General features: G+C 50.3%; 1 protein-coding gene across 17 annotated transcripts in view; it reads left to right on the top strand.

Annotated features, from left to right (window-relative positions):
• TACC2 (transforming acidic coiled-coil containing protein 2) overlaps window positions 1-21,522 on the top strand; it is a 212,876-nt gene that overhangs the window by 170,259 nt on the left and 21,095 nt on the right. For 13 of the 17 annotated variants that reach the window (XM_036828577.1, XM_036828561.1, XM_036828563.1 and 10 more), the window contains 7 exons: window positions 3,814-5,125; window positions 8,940-9,000; window positions 10,127-10,328; window positions 16,871-16,932; window positions 17,949-18,064; window positions 19,236-19,407; window positions 20,695-20,835. In XM_036828577.1, the coding sequence (XP_036684472.1) occupies window positions 3,814-5,125; window positions 8,940-9,000; window positions 10,127-10,328; window positions 16,871-16,932; window positions 17,949-18,064; window positions 19,236-19,407; window positions 20,695-20,835 (2,066 nt within the window). The remainder of the gene's footprint in view (window positions 1-3,813; window positions 5,126-8,939; window positions 9,001-10,126; window positions 10,329-16,870; window positions 16,933-17,948; window positions 18,065-19,235; window positions 19,408-20,694; window positions 20,836-21,522) is intronic. The other 4 variants (XM_036828574.1, XM_036828572.1, XM_036828571.1 and 1 more) reach the window with 1 other exon arrangement.

The raw sequence follows: 21,522 nt of genomic DNA, 5'->3' as shown, positions 1-21,522 counted from the left end.
GCTGGCTGGGGGTGGGGTGCGGGGAGGGGGAGGGGGAAGCACAACACAGCTGGCAGTACGTGCTCCAGTTAGAAACAGTCAGCAAGGCTGAGGGATGTGGCCTTTGAAGATAGTAGTGTGAGAGTTGCGTGACATCGGTTGCCCCTTGTTGGCTTTCTCCCTTTCCTTGGAATTCCCTCTTGTTTCCAAACACATTTCTTTTTTCCTTAGCTCGGGGATTGTATTGCCTAGTATAGTTAGGGACTGCACTGTGTGCCCTCAAGTTCATGCGTTGAAGCCCTCACCCCCCAATGTGACTGTATTTGAAGATAGGACCTTTAAGGAGGTGACGAAGGTTAAATGAGGTCGTAAGGCACTAATCTGTTAGGGCTGGCGTCCCTGTAAGAAGAGGAGGAGACGTTAGGGATGAGCTCACACAGAGCAAAGGCCGTGTGAGGACACAGGGAGAAGATGGCCATCAGCAAGTCAAGGAGAAACCAAACCTGTGGACCCCTTGACCTTGGACTTCCAGCCTCCAGAGCTGTGTTGCTTAAGCCCTTTGGTCTGTGGACTTTGTTCTGGTGGCCTGAGCTGACTGATACATCGGGCACCACCTAGTCATCCTTTGGGTATCATGAACCAAAGATGCTGATTTTGTCCTCAGACTGAGCCAGAACCTGGAGCCAGGACAAGGCGTTGGTCTCCAGGGCAAGCGTTGCCCAGTGTGCCCGTGGATGGGTCCTTCCTTACCTCTGTGTCCACAGCATGCCCCACAGTGGCTGACGTATAGGAGGCACCCAGGTTGTTTGACGTATAGGAATGAATGAATAAATTGTCTGCATGCAGATATGGTGTATGGACATTTAGAAATCCAGTGAGGGGGGACCGGGAATCCAGCTGGACCACACTTGCTTTGGAAAATCAAGGCCTGCACGTGGCAGTGACCCATTTCTCTGGTCTAAAGTTTTCTCTGAAGAGCATTGAAGGGCCCTCCCAGCCCTGCTCTGGTCAACAGACAATAAAACAGTGGTTCTCAACCAGGGATTATTGTGCCCCCCCAGGGAACATGTGGTAATTTCTAGACACATTTTTGTTGTCACAGCTTGGGGTGGGGGAATGCTCATGGCATCTAGTGGGCAGAAGCCAAGGATTCTGCAATGAACAGGTTGGGCCCCCTGCGGCAAAGTAGTAACCATCCTGAGATGGCCACAGTGCCGAGGCTAAGAAACCCTGTGTCAAGACTCGATTTCCTGGTCCATGATGATTTAATTAGGGTATGTCAGTTCTAAAGAGGAAAGCCACATTAAGCAGTCAGAGAGCTTTTCTTCTGGGGAAAACAGTTAGCAGATGGTTAAGCTGAATATCTGCTGACTGTTGCACGGTTTGGGGAGAACTCCTGACATCTGAAGGGCCTCGAAAGGCTTCCTTCTTCAGGCTGCTGGGGTATGCGTAGCAGCCTGAGAGAAAGCAGGTCAGCAGTTGTGGGCCTTGCTTTGGAAATGATGGGCTGGGCTGAGGCCCTTTCTCTCTCCTGCAAGGCCCACTTGAAACACCTGGTCCTCTGAGTCCCCTGGTCCTTCGGTGCCCTCTGTACTGTGTGTCCAGGGCAGGAAGAGGAGGCAACTGCCAATGGGAGGATGGGGTGCCGGAGGGTGCCAGTCTCTGGAGGAAACAGGGAGGGAGTCGACTGTAGAAAGAAGAAGGGAGGGGACATCTTTTGAGATGAGAATGAAGCAGGAGTGTTTTCGAGACATGGAGGAATCTTTTGGCAAAAAGGGTTGAGAGGCTTCAAGCAAGCGCTCCATCTTCTAGGACATCTGCTCCAAGTAGGGCCTGGGGTGGCTTTGGATGCAGAAGAGAAGGGAAGGTTTGAAACCATGGCTGGCGAATAGACTTGCTTCCAGAAAGTGATCTCCATGCCAGAGGCATTTATTGAGCCGGCAAGAGAAAGTGTGACAAGTCCAGGGAAAACGAAGATAAATCAGACCAGTCCCTGACTCAGGAGGCTGGCAGTTTCCTCGTGTTGTCTTCATCTCCTGCGGTTCTCTGCTAAGTGCTCACCACCTCGGAGTGTGCTGCCGTGAGCATGAACTGCTCTGAGAAAAATCTACAGTAGGAAGCCAGTTTGGGTATAAGTGAGCATTTCCCAAACCTTGTTTATTTGTTGGAATGAGGGATTAGGGCTGCCAGATTTAGCAAACAAAAATACAGAGCGTCCAATTAAATTAGAATCGCAGATAAACAGTGAGTGACTGGGACTTGGGACATATTTATACTAAAAAATGTATTCTTTTATCCGAAAGGCAAATTTAACTGAACATCCTATCTTTTATCAGGCAACCCACGGCAAGGGGTGGGGTGGGTACTGCAGGATATAACTCCTGACAGTGGAATGCCGTCCCAAGTCGTATATGTGCCAGCTCTTTTTTTTTCTTTTCTTTTTTTGGCCGCTCCACACAGCATGCGGGATTTTAGTTCCCCGACCAGGGATCGAAACTACGCCCCCTACGGTGGAAGCCCGGAGTCTTAACCACTGGACCGCCGGGGAAGTCCCTGTGCCAGCTCTTGAATTCCTTCTTCTGCAGACCACTTTGCAACATTTTCTCCCCTTTGTCTAGGGACACGTTTTCAGTTTTCTGGCCAATCGTTTTCTGGCATCTTGACTGCCCAGGACAGCTGTGAAGCCAGAAATGCATGCAAGGCGCCTCCTGGTGCAGGCAGAGCCCAGAGCAGCCAAGCAAGGCCAGGCTGGTCGCATCCCCACGGAGCAGTGGGGTCATGAGATGATGGAATATCTCTTGGCCAGCATCTGGAGCATCCGCAGCATGTTTTAAAATAAGGAGCAGCCTCCTTGGCTGGCAGTGGCTGAGGGGGAAGGAGAAACGGGGAAGAAGCTGCAGAAAAATGGAGAGAGAATGGATGAGAGGGAAGGCCAAGAAGAGGAGCATGGCAGGCAGGGTTGGAGGGAGAGGTCACGGGGATCCCTGGAGTCAGGACAGGTGGCAGACGGGGCGAGCTCAGTCCTGCTGCAGTTGCCCGGGGGCCTGCAGATAAAGGCTCTGACTAGTCAAGAGCAGGCTGGGTGATGATAGCAACTAGTATTTACCAAAGGCTCACTGTGCTTTACTCGCATTATTTCTCTGTCTTCCTTTCCTGCTCCTCTCCTTTACTTTAGCCACACTGGCCTCTGATATTTCTGCAACACACCAGGTGTGCACCTACCCCAGGGCCTTTGCACTTGCCGTTCCCTTTGCCTAGGATGCTTCCCCCCCCAGTATCCCCTTGGTTCACGCCTTTACCTCGTTTCTGATCTTGGCTTCAGTGTTTCCTCCTTGGAGGGCGTTGCCCAGCTGCCTTATTTTAAAATTGCAACACCCCTCCCCTGGCTTTCTTTTTCTCCATAGCACTCACCGTCCGTCCGACAGTCCATACGTTTTACTTGTTTATTGTTTCTTGACTGTCTTCTCCCTAAAGAATGTAACTTCCAGGAGGGCAAAGATTTCGTTCATTGTTGAATACCCAACGCCCAGAACCGGTGCTTTGTTTGATCAGGCACTTGGTAAACGTGTTTTGAATGACAATGATTTGAGCTATGCCTTAAAGAGCCCTTATTGCTCCCATTTTACAGATGAGAGAGCTGAGGGTCAGCTTGTCCAGACCCTGGAGCCAATGGGTGAGAGCAGGATTTGTACCCAAGCAGCGTGCCTGTCCAGTGGTGGGTGGGTTGGCCTGGGGCTCTGATATTAGAGGGTTATAGTCTGGCATGAGATGAGATGAGAGACTGTCCGAAGTGTCCTGTGTCCTTCAGTGACGGCTTTGTCTCCATTTCCTCAGGATGTGGCTCTGAGCCGGTCTGTGTCCCCGATGGCCCCCGCAGCAGCTCGGTGGAAGGAAGTCCTTTCCGTCCTCCGACACACTCCTTCTCCTCCGTCTTCGATGAAGACAAGCCGATAGCCAGCAGCGGGACTTACAACTTGGACTTTGACAACATCGAGCTGGTGGATAATTTTCAGACCTTGGAGCCTCGCTCCTCAGACTCTAAGAATCAGGATTGCAAGGTGAACTCGCGGAGGAAGTCCACGGACTCTGTCCCCATCTCTAAGTCGACGTTATCCCGCTCGCTCAGCCTGCAAGCCAGTGACTTTGATGGTGCTTCTTGCTCAGGGAGTCCCGAGGCCGCGGCCCCGGCCCCAGATGCACACAGCACGGGTTCGAGCAGTGCTTCCAGTACCCTTAAGCGAACTAAGAAACCGAGGCCACCTTCCTTAAAAAAGAAACAGACCACTAAGAAACCCCCTGAAACCCCCCCAGTGAAAGAGACACAGCAAGAGCCAGCCGAAGAGAGTCCCGACCCCAGCGAGGAGAATCGAATAGCCGAGGCAAAAACGGAATCAGCCAAGACGGAAGGTTCTGGACCAGCCTTATCAGAGGAGGCACCCGTAGAACCTGCTGCTGTGCCCAAGGCTGCCTGCCCTCTGGACTCCGAGGTTGCAGAAGGGGCCATCCCCCCAGCTTCTGGGGGTGGCAGAGTGCAGAACTCACCCCCCGTTGGAAGGAAAACATTGTCTCCTGCCACGGCCCCAGAGGTGGTGGAGGTGTCCCCATTGGATAGTGGGGGGCAAGAGGACTCCCCAGCCAAGGGCCTCTCAGTGAGGCTGGAGTTTGACTATTCTGAGGACAAGGGTAGTTGGGACACCCAGCAGGAAAACCCCCCTCCCACCAAAAAGACAGGCAAAAAGCCGGTTGCCAAAATGCCCCTAAGGAGGCCAAAGATGAAAAAAACACCCGAAAAACTCGACAACACTCCTGCCTCGCCTACCAGATCCCCTGCTGAACCCAATGACATCCCTATCGCTAAAGGTACCTACACCTTTGATATTGACAAGTGGGATGACCCCAATTTTAACCCTTTTTCTTCCACCTCAAAAATGCAGGAGTCTCCCAAACTGCCCCAACAGTCATACAACTTTGACCCGGACGCCTGTGATGGGTCCACTGACCCCTTTAAGACATGCTCTAAGACCCCCAGCTCACCTTCTAAATCCCCAGCCTCCTTTGAGATCCCGGCCAGTGCCGTCGAAGCCAACGGAGTGGACGGGGATGGGCTGAACAAGCCCGCCAAGAAGAAGAAGACGCCCCTCAAGACGTAAGTTCAGGGGTGCAGGTGGTAAGATCGGAGTCAGGGCTGGGCATTGGCTGTGATGGTTGCTCACGTGCCTGGATGACCCGTACCCCGTTTGCTGCAGCACCACCGTGTTTGCGGCAGGATGCCTGTTTTCATTCCTCTCTGCACCCACGCTGGTGGCTTTTCCCGTCCACGTATCCCGTTGGGTCTAGGGTCATTGATCTTTTGCCTCAATTAGTCAGTGGTCGAAAGCTTTACTTGTAGCTGAAGACCTGACTTTCAACTTCAGGAGAGTGTGGGATCCATGGAAAGGGTCTGGTCAGCCTCCCTGTTGGTGACTTGGCATTTTCTGTTTAACACGTGAATTGCTTTTTGGAGTGACCTCAAAACTAAGAGATCTGCCCTTATATTATTAAAATTTGTAGTGTTTGTTTCTGCCCATTAAGGAGACATTAGCCCAGGAGGCAAACACAGTAGGCTTGGGAAGCCCTTGAGAGAGAGAGAGAGGTCTGGTCTGGGCCCCTCCCTGTACCCCAGCTAACGTGTAAGAAGCACGCCGGTTTATCTTCACCCCTGTGTAGTCATCTTCATAGACGAGCGTCCACAGGCCCTGTAGGTCCAGAAAAGATCAGTGGAACCTGAAAGGGAGAAGCAGTCCCCACGGTCCCCAGGAGGCCATTAATAATCAGGTCTGCTCTCCAAACACTGGCCAAGTAGATTGTGCATAATACTACGTGTCCATGCCTCTGGAATTCATCCCAAGACCCAGCTCCAACTTGGATGGCTACCGGTCCATCCTCAGGACTTTGGTCCAAGTGTAGGTGGTTTGGTGCTTGGAGCTTTTCTCCACTCACGTAGTATCGTCAATCGTTTAACAAGGCCAAGGAGACCGGGCTTCTGGCGGCAACTCAGCAGAACAGACCATGGCTGCTGGCCCCTCCGAGTCTGCCTGGCACAAATCGAGATAGGGTGACCTGTTTACCTCTCGTTCTGGGCTCCCCCAAGCATTTAACATTTGAGAAGAACCCGAGGCTTCCTGAGAAGAAGGTCTCTAAGCAGGCTTTGGCCTTGGATCACCTTACCTCTGTCTGGTGTTGGATAGAGGAAACAGTCCTGGCCACAAATGGGACTTTTCTTAGATCAGCTGCCAAACCAGGCCCTCCTTAAAGATTCCATAGCTCTTTGTTGGAAGCTTTGTTTTAAGCCTCAAACCGGAGAAATCTGAAATGCCCAAATCACGAAGCTAATCTCTCATTTTGGGGATGAGAGCCAGTTTGTAGGCACTCCCTCCTCCTTCCCTGCAGATAGCTTGGTTCTATTCTGTTCTATCATCAGAGATGGCTAACCGAGGTTGGGGAAGCTAACCCGTCTCCAGGTCTTACCTCTAGGGCAGATGGCTTGGAATCCTACACTGGGGTGACAAAGCTCTCTGAAGCACCAACACTTTATGGGATAACTGGAACCAAGAGAGAAGGCGTTCTCTGACAGCCCCTCTCCAAAAAGCTGGGATGTAGCCCACACTTCCAAGCAGAACAGTGGATGGCTGTTGTATCCTAACCCATTAATAACCAGTTGTCTGCAGATTTATCTTTTTTGTCAGTTCCTTCTGTCTGTCTCTCTTTTTCTTTGTCTTCTTGTCTTAGGATGGTTGAAGATGTGATGTCTGTATGTTCTCTGTTGTAAGTAAATTAAATGGAATCTGCCTCTTACACCAAATGTGCTTTTTTCTGCCTTTGATTTTGCTTCCAAGCTCTTTTTATTTCCTTTCCATGGCTGCTCCTTACGTATTTCTGTGGCGGGCCTGGGAATGATGGGGCATGGGGCTTCCCAGTAGCAGAGGTTATTTATCTGTTTCATAGTGAGTCGCATAAATGAAACTGCTTGGCTGTGAAAACGTGATTATCCAACATCTGCCTGCTTGTCAGGAATGGAAGTTTTTTTTCCCCTTGCTTATTGGATGTCTTCATCTGAAACCCATACATTTTTTTTTTTTTTAACTCTCATCCCATTCTTTCATTTTAAGTTGGGCGATTGCTTTCAAAGTATTGTGGCTTCACATTAAAATAACCTCCCAGTCCAACCACAGGCAGCAACTGCTATTGCTTGTTCTGGCTACACGTGAAGCAGAAATGTTTGAGCTGTTTCAAATTGAGACTGATGGGAGCCCCCTGAAATGCGGGGTCAGCTCAGTGGAGCGCACGGCTGTGAGAGCCATCGCCAGGCTGCTCTGGGTCAGCAGGACCGGGCTGGGTATCAGCATGCCATCTGGGGGTCGCCTTGTTGAGGGAGACAGAGCAACAGAGCAGACCACCGCTGTGACCGTACTGCTTTGCCTCCCTGGCCAGGAGAGATCTTGTGGGCCGCTCCCGGGGGGCCCAAGGACAGGCACTTTCTCTGCCTCTTCATTATTCCACGAGGAGCTGGCCTGGCCCCAGGCGTCCAGCAGCCCCGGGATAGGGTGGAGCCTCTCAGGCTCTCTTCTGCCCAAGGGATTTCTTTGGTATTTTAGAGCCATTTAGCAACTGTAAAATACACAGTTATATATTTATATGCATGGATAAATATATGCTTCAAGCTGTGATTGCACTGTTCACATGGCAGATGTCATAAATGCTGTAAATAACCATTTATGGTATTTCTTTCATGACTGAAAGCCATTGTTGGAGCGTTTTATTCCAGAGAACACAAGGAGGAACTTGGTGCCAATTTGCTCTGTGCATCCAGTTAACGTTTAGAGCAGGGGAGGGGAGGGGGGGTGGTCTAAGGTGAGGGGGACCCCCGCACAAGCCCTTGCCTTGCTGGGGGTAGGACCAGACCACGGAGGGGCCTGAGACCAGGGGGCAGGGGCCGGTCTGCGGGTGGAGAAGCCGCCATTCTGATAGTGGAGATGAACCCCTGACCACCCAGTAGGCTTAATGGAGCCATCTGTGCTAAGAGTCCCTTCCTTCTGACTCCTCTGGAGTCTGAGCTGATGTTTCCTTTGCCTAGGTCCTCCCCTCTCCTCCCCTCCCCCTCAGCCCCCAGTTATTTATATGAGGGGGAAAAAAAGACCAGAGTTGTTAGTCGTGGTTAGGAAAGACATTTTTTAAAAAATTGTTTCATCTCCAGAAAAGAGCTCTGGAGATTGGTTGCACAACAATGTGAATGTACTTTACACTACTGAACTGTACACTTAAAAGCGTTGAAGATGGTAAATTTTATGTTATGTGTATTCTACCATAATTTTAAAAAAAAATGATCTCACCCTTCGCCCTGCCTTTAATTAGAATCCCACCCAGAAGTTCAGAGGTGCGGGAATCCATTAAGCTCAGAGTTCCTGCACGTAGGAGGGAATCTGCCAGTTCTCCCTGAAGACCCAGAACTTCCCTTCCTGTTTCTGCACGGCTCCTTCCGTTGTTTGAGTGCTGTGTCGGCTTGGTCTTCTGTGAACTGGATCCTGTTAATTGGTGTCACGAACTGAGATCCCCTGTCCCACCTTAGTTGGTTCAGACATTCCTGGATGAATCTAGATATATTAATCTGCTCACCAGAATCTGCTTTTTGAAATAAGAACATCTGGGTAAATTTAGCTTCATTTTCTGGGTCAGCTCTCCAAAATGGCATCTTTTCAAAGATTTCCAGCTTGATGACTCTTTCCCTCGGGGGCAATAATCATATCTGTTAGAAAGTCGGAATGGCTTGTCGGTGTGGACGTCTTTCAGTTGGTGTTGGAGTGGTGTAGACTGGAGGGTGGTCTGGGTCAGATACTCAGCAGTCAGACGCTCTGGGCCTCAGTCGGCTCTGGAATGTTCTGTGCCTCTGTCTGTTGTGTTTACATTTTCCATTTTGTTTCCAGTGACACATTTAGGGTGAAAAAGTCGCCAAAGCGGTCTCCTCTCTCTGATCCACCTTCTCAGGTATAATGTTCCCTTGATACTTGTGATTTTATCCCTCGCTCGGGAAGATAAGGCTGATGTGTTTTTATTCCCCATTAGTCAATAGGGTTTTCTTTTCTGCTCATCATGCCCCTCTCCTTGCCTCCTCCATGGAGGGTCCCTCAGTGTTTGCAAGACATTGTTTTGATCCCTTTCCTTGGGGAAACATCAGAGTATGTCCCAAGAATAGGCAGATGTTCAGGAAAAATGTCAGTTGGATTCTATGGAAGTCGTGCTGGTCCATTTTGGCCAGTTAATGTGCTGAGAACTTACTTGAATATCAAGTTGCGGAAGTCTGTTGAGATAAACGCATATATAGTGAGAAAGAAATGAATATGTGTCAGGAACACTGGATTATGTAACCAGGATCAGGATGGGGGAGATAAAGGGCTTTCAAAACCTGCAGAAGTGGGGGCTTGGGCTCTTTCTTCATACGAGTCCCTGTCTCCCTCTTCCTAGTTTCTCTACCAAATATACGCCATTTCTTCTACCCTGTTTACAGACCAAGAAGGGTATCCTGAAGTATGTGCCAGGCCGTTCAAGGTCATAAAACAAGCAAAGCCCTAGCCAGCCAACCCGGGGCAGGGCGAGGCTGCAGAGAGGCGCCCAGCCCCACGAGAGGGATCTTGGGTCCAATGCCACCTCTGCTGTAACATTTCTGGGCTCCCACCCTGCCCTGCTCAGCTGCACACCCTCTGTGGAGATGGAGATGAGACCCCCTTTCTCTACCTCCCGTGTCAGGCGTGAGGATTGTCAGGCAATGTTGATGATGTTGATGTACAAGCCTGAAGCACTGTGTGGGCGTAATACTGTAGTTGCCTTCATAAACGTGCCAGTAGTAAAATTTCCTTATTTTTCTCAAAGTGAATGAGCAGGAATATCTCAAATAACCAAGACACAAAATCCTGATTCTTTTAAAACCCACGGTCATCACCCCCTGAAACAAACCATCAGAAAAAGAAATTCATAGAGGAAAGACTTTGTGTCCTTGGGACTATTTTGAGCAGAGGAATTTGACAGGGACCGGTCCTGGTGAGGGGGGCCCAGACCCCTGTGGGTGGGCGCAGAGGCTGGACGAGAGAAGAGACAGCTTCCCTTCTCCCGGTAGGACCCCACCCCCGTGGCCACGCCGGAAACGCCGCCCGTGATCTCCGCGGTGGTCCACGCAACCGACGAGGAGAAGCTGGCGGTCACCAACCAGAAGTGGACGTGCATGACGGTGGACCTGGAGGCTGACAAACAGGACTACCCGCAGCCCTCGGACCTGTCCACCTTCGTAAACGAGACCAAGTTCAGTTCACCCACGGAGGGTAAGCAACTCGGTGGCCAGCTGGACCGCCACTCTGCCTTGGAGACCACTGCCCCTAGGGAGCAAAAGGCCAGGAAAGAAACTTCTAAGCCAGGTAACCGTGCTGCTGGCTGCCATCTCCCGGCGCACCCCGAGCTCAGGCTGCCTTTTGAAACAGCCTGAGCCTTGAAACCAGCTGAACGGTGACCCCGGGGCACCTGCTGAGAGCCTGCAAAGAGCTCTCTAACTCTGGGTCCTGAGCTCACCTGAGCTTTGCACCTTCTTGGCTGTAGGGCTTACACCCCATGAGGATTTTGAGTCAAATGCTCAGGTACGTCAACCTGCCTGGGGGGGGGTCTCTTAGCCCACTGTTCATCGGCCCCACGGGACGTCCCACAGTGTGACCAACACCTGCTCAAGCCCCAAACCAGAGGTTCCCCCCAGGCTTGCCAACAAGAGGGCTGAGTCCTTCTGAATAGGCCCCAAGCAAGTCACTTATCTCATTAGTATCTTCCTTCCCCTTACATATACCCACTTTCAGCTTTCTGCCTGATTCTTCGGCTTGAAAAATTCATGTATCTTAAGTCAGCAACTAGAACCTTCCTGGGAGGGATTAGTCCATTTCCAGGTGTGATGGTACCCTGCATTCCTAGTCCTCCTGGGGCCTTTCCTCCACCCACCACCATGTGGGGCTTGTGAGCCTAGTACTGGGCCGTCATTCCAGCACTGTGCGCTGCTGTGATGGTTCTAAGTTTCCCTTTCCAAGATCTTGATTTCTAGCAATTTTTAAAAACTGAGTAGCATTCAATATGAGGACAATCATCCAGGGAAAGCTTATCTCCGTTTCTTTGCTGCTAAGAAGAAACCATGATCTCCATCAGACAACCTCCTGCCCCCGCCTGGACAAGGCAGGGCTGTAACCGAGGTAACTTTTAATTGTAACTCGGAATGCTTCCTCTGGAGGTTCTTGTATGATCAGGCTTCTTGGCGGCTTGCTTTGTGCCCATGAGGTCTCTGAATGGTACCAGTGAGATCCATTTCAAGTTTTGGGGGGATTTTGGATGCTTATCTTATTATAATGCCCTTCTATAGTTTGATGGTGAAAAGACAATCCAAATTATGTGTACTTGGACTTTCGGGCATTGTATTTTCTGCATAATGGAGCCTTTGGTTGGTTGCCTGGTTGGCCCTCTGGCTAGGGGTTTGGGAGGCTTAAGAGTGACCATCTCACTCCAACCTGACCCCAGGGGCCCAGGCCTGGCCTCAGCTTTCTTCAGTCCTCCTTTTCCTCTGTGCACACACCCCCTGGGCCATGACCCTACCGGAGGGAACCACTTTCCCCCAGGGACGCCCCTGCTCAGCTCCCCTGCAGTGGCTGCTGCAGGATGCCCCCTGCTTCCCTGTCTCCCAGGCTTGTCCTGCCCCCTCCCAGCCTTTCCCTGGACATGGCCCCTCTGCTGTCTGCTATCAGTGCTTGGTCTGAACTCGCTCTGAGGTTACGTAACGCGCGGTAAGGATGATGCGGGTGCATCTCTTGCTTCCCTACTAGATTGTGTGTTTCTTAAAGACAGGAACCCCATCTGAGCCAGCTTTGTTTTCCTTACAGCGCCATGAACACCGTAAGGGCTAAAGACAGCTTTGTGAGGAAAAGAAAATAGAAGGCTAGGCAGGTAGACAGCTTAGTGTCCACAGTTTGATCTTTGCATCAGTCACCACCTGTGTGAGGGAGATGGGGCGGGGGAGGAGGGGAGGGCGTGTGGACAGCCCAGAAGCAGCAGGGGGTGGTTGAAGACTAGCAGGGACCTGGCCATTTTGAGAGCACCTGTGGTTTCCTGCTGGTTCACCTCTCTTGAGGCTTAATAAGAAACTTTTCAATGTCACAGAAACCAACCTGAGCTTGCCATTATAGATAGGAATCAAAAGGTGTGTGTTTTGGGCTATGTGTGTGTGGTTGTACCATCAGGAACCAAAGAAATACATGCATTTTTTTTTTTCTTTTTGGCCACGCCGCATGGCTTGCGGGATCTTAGTTCCCTGACCAGGGATTGAACCCGGGCCCACGGCAGTGAAAGCGGGGAGTCCTAACCACTGGACTGCCAGGGAATTCCCTACATGCATTATTTTCATAATACCTTTTAAGCTAACAGGTGCCTCATTCAGTGGTAACATCTATTTCTTCATCTTTAACTTAGAACTAAAGCAGTCCACTCACTAGCTTAGTGGCATATTTGAGAATTGTTTGTTTTCTGCAGAAGTTCCACAAATAGGGAAATCTGTAAGTTTGGAACAAAACTCTAGTAAACCTGCCTCCTTAGAAAATGACTGTGGGGCTTCCCTGGTGACACAATGGTTAAGAATCCGCCTGCCGATGCAGGGGACACGGGTTCGAGCCCTGGACCGGGAAGATCCCACATGCCGCGGAGCAGCTAAGCCCGTGAGCCACAACTCCTGAGCCTGTGCTCTAGAGCCTGCGAGCCACAGCTCCTGAGCCCGTGTGCCACAGCTACTGAAGCCCGCGCCCCTAGAGCCTGTGCTCCACAACAAGAGAAGACACTGCAATGAGAAGCCCACGCACCGCAACGAAGAGTAGCCCCCGCTCGCCGCAACTAGAGAAAAGCCCATGCGCAGCAACAAAGACCCAATGCAGCCATAAATAAATAAATAGAAAAAGAAAAAGAAAACGTGAAGATTTGGGAAGTCCTGACCGTAGTTGTAGCTGGTGGGTGATGGGAAATCCACTGTCTGTGTGAATCCAGAACAGCTGCAGTTTCAGGAGGTGTGGCCTGCATTCACCTCTCTAATGTACCTGGTTCCCTCCAGCAACTGGATGTAGAATCTGGATGCAGAGCCCTGTTCTCGGATTGTCCTCCTGTTAATGAGTCACGTCCGGCCATACCAGACGCGAACCTGGTTGGGACGCAGATGTACTCCCCTTTCTGGGAGCCTGCCCAGTGCTGCAGCTGCGATTGAGACTTTCTTACACTGAAGTCACAAATCACAGGACACTGAAATGTTGGGTTAGAAATAATAGTTGCCATTTGAACACGTATTCACTGCAATATGAATTCTCCAAGTAACAGTAATAAGGAGGAGCTGCATTGGTGGAGTAGCCCTGCTGCGCCTTTACGTACGTGATTTCATTTCACCCGCCCAGCTCTAGATGGTGGATTTCTGTAGTTCCTCATGTAAGAGCGAGGGAGCAGAGGCTTTGAGCTGTTAAGATTTGCTGAGTGTTGAGGGGCTAGTTCTCGTAGGACCAGGTCTGCCTGACTCGAAGGGCCTCTCCTTTTCCACCACGCTCTTTACGTGAGCGTCATACAGACTTCCTTTCGTTAAGTGTAGAATGAGGAAGTTGAGCTGATCGGTGCTTCCCTACCTGGGTTCACAAGAGATTCAAGTTGTCTTAATATTTCAAAAAACCTGTGGAGCTGGGTTAGAAAAATGCCCAGCTAGTTTAAAACTGCATATTTGGGGGCTGTAATCATATCAGCTCACTGTGGTGACACTGGTAATCTCTCATTGATTGAAACCTCAGACTGGCAATTATAAACATTTTTCTTTGAGTGCTTGCTTCCCAAATGCCCTTTTCTGGAGCAGTGTTTTGAAACATGGTGCCGTGAGAGAAAACCTAGTTCATGTGATCCCCAGAGATGGAAAGTTTAGGAACCACTGGACGACAGAGCCTCCGAAACCTCCTAGCTCTGGTCTGAGACCCTGAGGGAGTATCTGCTTTAGATCCGAAGGTTTGGATGGTCATTGCTGGTCACCCTGTCTCCCTGTTTCCCTTTACACACAGCTGCATCAGCACCCCCTCTTGCATCCAGTAGAGAAGGGGTGTCCTTCTCAGGAGCCTAACCTGGTCTTCAGTGGTGGGCACCATTGTTGTCACACTACAGGCAGGTCGAAGGGCCACCCAAGGAAGTCAGAGCAGTGTCCCTGTTCCCCTCCTAAAGGCTCGTCTCCTCTCATCACTTATGTTAAAAGTTTCAGAAATATTAGCAAAGGGCAATAACAGACCTGGTCACAGTTCCTTACCTTTGCGTGACCAGCTGTGGGGCTTTTCATCTTACAGCAAATCATTTTACCCTGCAAGATGTATGCACTTTGAGCTCCATTTATGGATAAGTCGATGGGCCTAGAGAAGTCAGGGAGTTGGCTTCCCTGATCCTGGGAATGACAGTCAGGGCTCGGTTGCATCCTTCCGGCTTCTGCCCGGCCTCCTTCGGTCCCCCAGCAGAGCTCCAGCAATGAGAGTCAGATGGAAACACAGGCCCATTGCCTTCAGAACGACAGGACCCATTAAAAATAACTTCGGGGGTGGGGGGTGCTTCCCTAGTGGCGCAGTGGTTAGGACTCCTCGCTTTCACTGCAGTGGGCCCGGGTTCGATCCCTGGTCGGGGAACTAAGATCCCGCAAGCCGCACGGTGCAGCCAAAAAAAACAAAATAAAACAAAACTTCTGGCCTCTTCAGCTCGGAGCAGCACATGCCTTAGCGAGCGGCCTCTTCTCTCATTTGTAAAGATGTTGAGCCATTTGGTGTAACTGGCGTTACCCTTCTTGGCCTGCCTGCTGCGTGTGGTGTGGTTGAAAAATGGGGCTAAAGTTGGACTTGGCTCTCCTCTCCAAGCCTACCCTCTAAGGCTTAGAATTTAAGGCAGGTGAATGAGATTTTGAAAACCAAGTTCAGTAAGATGTTTTCTCAAAAGATCTGAGACCCTCTTGGCAGGTAGGAAAGAAGGCAGATGAATGAGCTCAGTGACCTGAAACTCACCCAGATCTGCTGCCCGGGAATGAGCTCAGATTCCAGGTGGGACACTGAGGAGAGCTGGTAACCAGAGCCGGCACTGACCCGGGGCCCCAGGGCCTGGAAAATCTCCATGGTGGCCTCAGCTTATTCAGTGCATCCCAGGTACTCCGTGGCATTGTGGGGTGTGCGGGGGGTGCTTTCTATGAAATAATTTAGGGTTAAATCATGCCTTGGCAATAGTAGTAATACCTTGGAGGAGGAAGCAGCTGATTCACTATTATCTTTTCCATTTAGACGGTCTTTAGTAGAGCAATAAAATGATAGTTCTGGGGTCCTGCACCCGGAAAGTGACAGGTCTAGAAGAGGGCCTAGAAATCACTTTGTCCTTCACTGTCCCCTGCCTTTGAAAGATAGTAAGTCTTAATAAACGAATGCTTCTATGTCTTCAGTTGAGGCAGACCCCAGGGACAGATTCACACGACGGTTACAGACACTCTGAGTTCCTGCCCAGCATATGGTTTGGCTTATTCTCCATTCTTCCCAAGTGACGCACAAGTCAGGGCCTTAAGGACTCATGAGGTCCTTCTGGTCATTAATCCACAAAACTGTCTCCATTCCTGTGATCAGGTCCCGCCTGCCAGAAAGATGCATTTGCTTCATCCCAGAGAGTCAGAGATTCCTGAAAAGTCATCCACGGGTTTAAGTACTGGAGTTTATTCAGTTTGGTTTTGAGAAGGTTTTTGAGGAAATATCTCATTTTAAAGCTCATATTAAAGGATCATTTAAGAATGATTCCTTCTGTTGAATATGATTATGAATATGTAGGAATGTGGAGCTTTAAACCAGAACTGCTATTTATTTTTTACCTAAAAAAATTAAGGCATGAGGCTTTAGGGATTGCCATTAACACTCTTGCACAGCTGCTTTCTGAGCGGGTCATTTCACCTCTTGGTTTTCTTTTTAAGTGGAAAAGAGCCATCTGGTAGCTGCGGATTGGGGCTTCTTCAAGGATAGAGTCCTCTTCTGTCTTGTTCATCACCGTATCCACTGTGCCTAGCACAGTCTGAGGCACATAGTAGGTGCTCAGAATCCATTCACTAGACAGGGAGTTTGGTGTAGTAGCAGAGCTGGGTCTCCACCTGGAATTGCCCTGGGAACCGAGGCAGGCAATGGGGCTTCTAGTATCCAGTGAGAGTATCTGGAGTTTTCTTTGCAGCCTAAAGTCTCCGGTCAACTTGAAATAGGTCATCTTTCCACCAAATTGGACTTTAATAGTCTTTGCAGCTGAACATTTGATTTGGACCGGCCCTGTTGGCACTGGCAGAATTTTGGGGAACATTCTAGACAACTCGCAAAGCTTCTCTTACAGCAACACTGTTCTTCCCTTGCTTCCGACAACTGGATGGCCAACTGTGGGTGCAGTTCCAAAATGTCACCAGGACTTGGGAAGGTTCCATGTATCGCACGTGAGACTTACAGAGAAAAGCAACACCCAAAGTGTACACACTCTCTGATCTGAAAACTCTGTGCAAAATGCTCAGATCTTTCTCCAGTCAAATCCGTGCTTGGTCATGACATTTAATTCCCTTAGAACTCTCTCAGGCTCCCAAATGGCAGAAGCCCCTTTACAGTAAGGGGTTTACCAGTTGTCTGAAAACAGCTGAGTCGAGCCTCCCCTTTTGACTGTATCAGAAATCTCAGTCAGTAGCATTCTCAGAAAGCTTGAAGCCTTGTTCCTGACCCCACCTGCCCAGCCCCAAACTTTTCATTTTTTTCCCCCACTCTGGCACTCACCTCTCCTTCTGTTTCTTTTACAGAGTTGGATTACAGAAACTCCTATGAAATCGAATATATGGAGAAAATTGGTTCCTCCTTACCTGTAAGTTCTTCTGCCTTCAACCAGCAGGGAACTTGCTCTCCCACCCTGTTTTTTGGTCAGTTTGGTGAACTGGGGCCGGGGGGATTGAGGTTTGTCTCAATCCACTTCAGATGCCATTTTCAGGGAGAAAAATGATAGGATGCTGTTAGGCTTCCTGCAGAATTACTTCCTAGACTGAGAAAGAACTCGTCAAGAGATTTCTTTTAAAAAAGGTGGAGGGAGTGGTTTGGTGGTGTTTAAGGTGTACCGTTACCTGGTTTCTTCAGATTAACTGCTTCCTAGAACTGAAAATTGTCCCTTTGGGCAATAAGACTTTCCCCCATCTCTTTTTCATTTTGAGTTGTTATGATGGGCACCTGTCTTCCCTGGCTTAACATGTGCTGCTGCTGGGGCCTTTGGTCCTGGACATGGCCTCTTGTGCTGCTGTTGTCCAGCGATGCCCCCAGAGGTTTGGAGATGCCCAGGAGGGCTTGTGCGACACTCAGCACCCCGGACACGTTGCTCTTATCTATCTTTCTTTGCATCATTCGTAGATGGGGTGTTGCTACTTCTAAACCACATCTGCTGTAAGTCAGTGAACCTTGATGGTGGCGCTCATCACAATGGGGCGCCATGCCCGTCTCCCCCATTCAACTGTGGGCCACGCCCGGACGGGGGTCTCGCCTACCCCTCTGTTTATCCTCGGTGGCCAGCGTGGTTGCCCATCCAGAGAGGATGGCCTGTAAATGCCGATGGGCTGAGCAGCATGTAGCACACCAACACCATTGCAGTCCCCCCCGGAAATGTTCCCAACTGCACGCGGTCCCACTTTCTTCCTACGCTTTCCTCTTCCCTCCGGTCCTCCTCTCCTCTCTCTTAGCCAGCGCCGCTTTCTCCTCTCTTCTGGCTGGCTGGAGAGAAGTGAAGGCTTCTCCCTGATGAGTTATCTGTCCCCATTGAAGAGCGCTCTGGTTTTCGTCTCTGTAGCGTGTTTAGGCCACTACAGCCGAGCTGACGTGTGACTTTGATCCCTGCAGCAGGACGACGACGCCCCGAAGAAGCAGGCCTTGTACCTTATGTTTGACACTTCTCAGGAGAGCCCGGTCAAGTCTCCCCCCGTCCGGATGTCGGAGTCCCCGACGCCGTGTTCAGGGTACGACTTCCACCTTGAGAGAGTTACACCCCGGGGCGGAGGTCCCCAGGCCTCTGAGCACCTGCCCTGCTCTCCTGACCCCCATTCATTTGCACACACTCAGGCAGCCCACAATCCCATGTCTCTCAGTGTCCCCAGGGGCACAGATGCAGTGGGTTTGTCACGGGCTGCCCTTTGGACTAAGGTAGCACCCTTTAACTGCTGAGAGCGTGAGCCCCTCCCATCGCCTGCCTGTGCACGCCGCTTTATTGTGTAATTTGCCCCGTGGGGAGGCAGCACGCCTCAGCATTCAGTGCCCGAATCCCACTCCCAACCCCTACTGGCTGTATGACCTGATGCGAGTTACTTGACCCTCCTGGGCTGCAGTTTCCTCACGTGTAAAGTGAGAGTAATAATAAAATTGATCCTGTAGGGATTTTTTGAAGATGAATTGAGTTGCCACTTGGGATAGGGGTAGGGGTACCTGTTCAAGTAGCCAAAAGGAGGAGTAAACTGAGATGCTGTAAGGAAAGCACTTGTCACAGGGCCTGGCACAAATGAAGTCCTGATAAACGTTTATTATTCATATGGATGTGAATGCAAGCATTTGTCAGGCTCCTGTTCTGAGCTGTGTGGTGCTGGATTGGGTGAGGGGGGGGGGTATCACGCTAACATTGGGGCCTTCCTGTCCTCTCCTACCTGCCGCTTTCACTGAGCAGGAGTGAACGCTCTTGCTGTGACTTCCCATACCTACTCCAGACTCTGCCCAGGGTGGTGGGAATGAGATGGCGATGCTATTGCAACAGCAGTAGTGGCGCCTTGTGACCGGCGCTGTGTCGAGTGCTTTAGGTGCAGGCAGCATCTCACTTGATCTTCACAGAGTTACGGTACCTAATCCCTCCCGCCAAGGTGCACAGCCAACGGGTTGGCAGTCTGCTTCACTCCAGAGCTCGTACCCTTAGCCAATGGCATCTGTGCTTCTGGCTGTCGTCCGTTGTCAGCAGGCTCTTACGTGGGGCTGGACCACCCTCTATCCAGCCAACAGGCCCCTTGGCCACCTACGACCTGCCCATTTTCCTCGGGGAATATAACCTTGGAAGTCTAGGATCCCTTGCTATGTTAGTTGGGGCATCCTGGCTAATTTCAGTGAGATTTCCAGTGCAGCCTCTAAAGATGCGCTTTGCTTCCTTAGCTCAAGTTTCGAGGAGACTGAAGCCCTTGTGAACGCCGGGGCAAAGATCCAGCATCCCGTTGCACGAGGGCTGGCCCCCAACCAGGAGCCACACTTGCAGGTGCCAGAGAAATCCTCCCAGAAAGAGCTGGAGGCCATGGCCTTGGGCACCGCATCAGAAGTGATTGAAATTGTAAGTGGGGTTGGAGGGGCCCGAGATCACTGCGGGTGAGCCCTGGGTCAGCTGGGTTCTGTCACCACTCGGGCCAGGCCTTCAGAGCAACACTCCCCTGGTACCTGATGTGGGTCCCTATGCCCCTATCCCACCAGAGAAGCCAGCCTAGGAGACCCCACCCCATAATGATGAGAGAAGGTCTCTCCGTCCTCACCAGTGTGGTTTTGCAGTTCTCACCTAAGTGCTTTATTTGCCTTCAGCGTTATTCATTTTCCACTTCTAGCCCCTTCGGGCTGGACTGTTGGTTTTTGAGCTGCCATCAGTCTGTACCCTGCTTCTCTGTCCTCTTTGGCAGAGGGCAGTGTATGGTCGATCAGGAAGCACTCTCCTTTTGCGGAACAGTTGGTTCTCCTGGGCTTTGGTGATGGGAAGTCCCTCCTGTTTATAGACCAGGACTTATACCTCTTCCCTCCCAACCCCTGTGGGACCTGCAGAGCGAATAGACCTGAGCTGAAGGCCTCACCTGCACGCCCTACACGTCTAAAATCGATCACCCTTCTGGTGAATTCTGTTTTTCTTTTTTTACTTCCCCCTAGCAGTCCCCAAGAGGGTATGAGGCCATTGACTTGGCATGTTGCTTTATTGCTCCAGATTAGTAGACGTTCATTTATCTCACGCATCAAGTATTTATTTAGCACCTACTGTATGTCTGGCAGATGGATACTGGGAAAATAATAGTGAGCAAAAAGAGAGTCCAGACAGGACCTAGGCTGTCTGTCAAATAGATGCTATGAAGGACTCATGCGTGATTCAACTTCTGCAACCTTGCCTTGTGATTTTGAAGTCTTTCTGATCTACCAGTTTGAAGTCATCTTTCCATTATTCAGAAAATGACCTTTACCAAACCTTCCTTTGGATATTTACACTGGAAAGTATTTTCTTGATGACTTATGTGTGGAAACCCCATCACCTACCTTGTCTCCTACCCGCTGAGGTTTTCAAGTAAATAAGTAAAGGGTAGCTTTCCTCCTAGCAACTGGTTATGGAGTGAGGGTGACATGGGGGTGGAGAGGGCACCTAAGGCTGTGCTTTTGGGGAGCGGGTTGGGCCTGCCGGTCTCACGGTGCCCACGATCAGCATGTGGGAATTAGTCCAGATGAAAAGGAAAGTATTGGCACCTAACTGATACTCTCTTCAGCCTTAAGGCAGAGATGTCCAGCCAATAGATGGGTGGTCCTTGCTTGGAACCGATATCACTCTGCTCTCCTCTATTTTTCTTCTGTGTCCTCCTCTGCCGGCCTTCAGACAGCTCCTGAGGGCTCCTTTGCCTCTGCTGATGCCCTCCTCAGCAGGCTAGCTCATCCAGCCTCTCTCTGTGGTGCGCTTGACTATCTGGAACCCGACTTAGCAGAAAAGAACCCCCCAGTATTTGCTCAGAAACTTCAGGTTTGTAGCCCACGTGTGACCTTTGGGGAGTTTGTGAAAACCTCAGTAGAGAATGAACCTCCGAACTCCAAATGCAATGAGGCAGGATTTAATGGAGCATTGCTGAGAATGTTCCAGATGGAATAGCTTCCCCTCAAAGACAGATATATGTGGTGTTCTTTACCCAGGACGCCAGAGTGCTATAAATCGTGCCATTACATGTGGAACAAACCATTTGTATTTCAATTTGGAAAATGGACCGAAGCAGTCATTTTTCCGAAGTTTTGAGAGCCCCAAAAGCAGTTTCTCTGATTTATTCATGGAACCAAGGGCGTTAGCTCACCATGGAACCAGGCTGTTTATGTATACAAGGTTATCTCAGACCCCTGTTGAGATAACATCTGGACTCAGGTCTTGTATCTGGCACCAAAACAATTGTCTACAGTCTGTGCTTTAAATTTGACAGCTCAATTTGATACCCTCTAGACTGGGATGTTCAGAGCAAAAACTTAGAGAGATTGTTAATAGTCATTTGAGATACGCAAATCTACTCGTGGAAGTTGTTGGCCAACTTGACATGAACAAAAGGAGAGAAATTGAAGGAACAGTGCGCTAAAAATTCTGATCCCATTTAAAAAATTATTTCGTATTTGCGTAATACTTCCCGCCAGACATCCCAAAGGGTGATTTAAAAAAAAAAAAAAAAGG

This window comes from Balaenoptera musculus, chromosome 16, assembly GCF_009873245.2.
Source record: "Balaenoptera musculus isolate JJ_BM4_2016_0621 chromosome 16, mBalMus1.pri.v3, whole genome shotgun sequence".
Classification (NCBI taxonomy): Eukaryota; Metazoa; Chordata; class Mammalia; order Artiodactyla; family Balaenopteridae; genus Balaenoptera; species Balaenoptera musculus.
The sequence above is the reverse complement of the archived record's forward strand: the minus strand, read 5'-3'. Positions and strand labels throughout refer to the sequence as shown.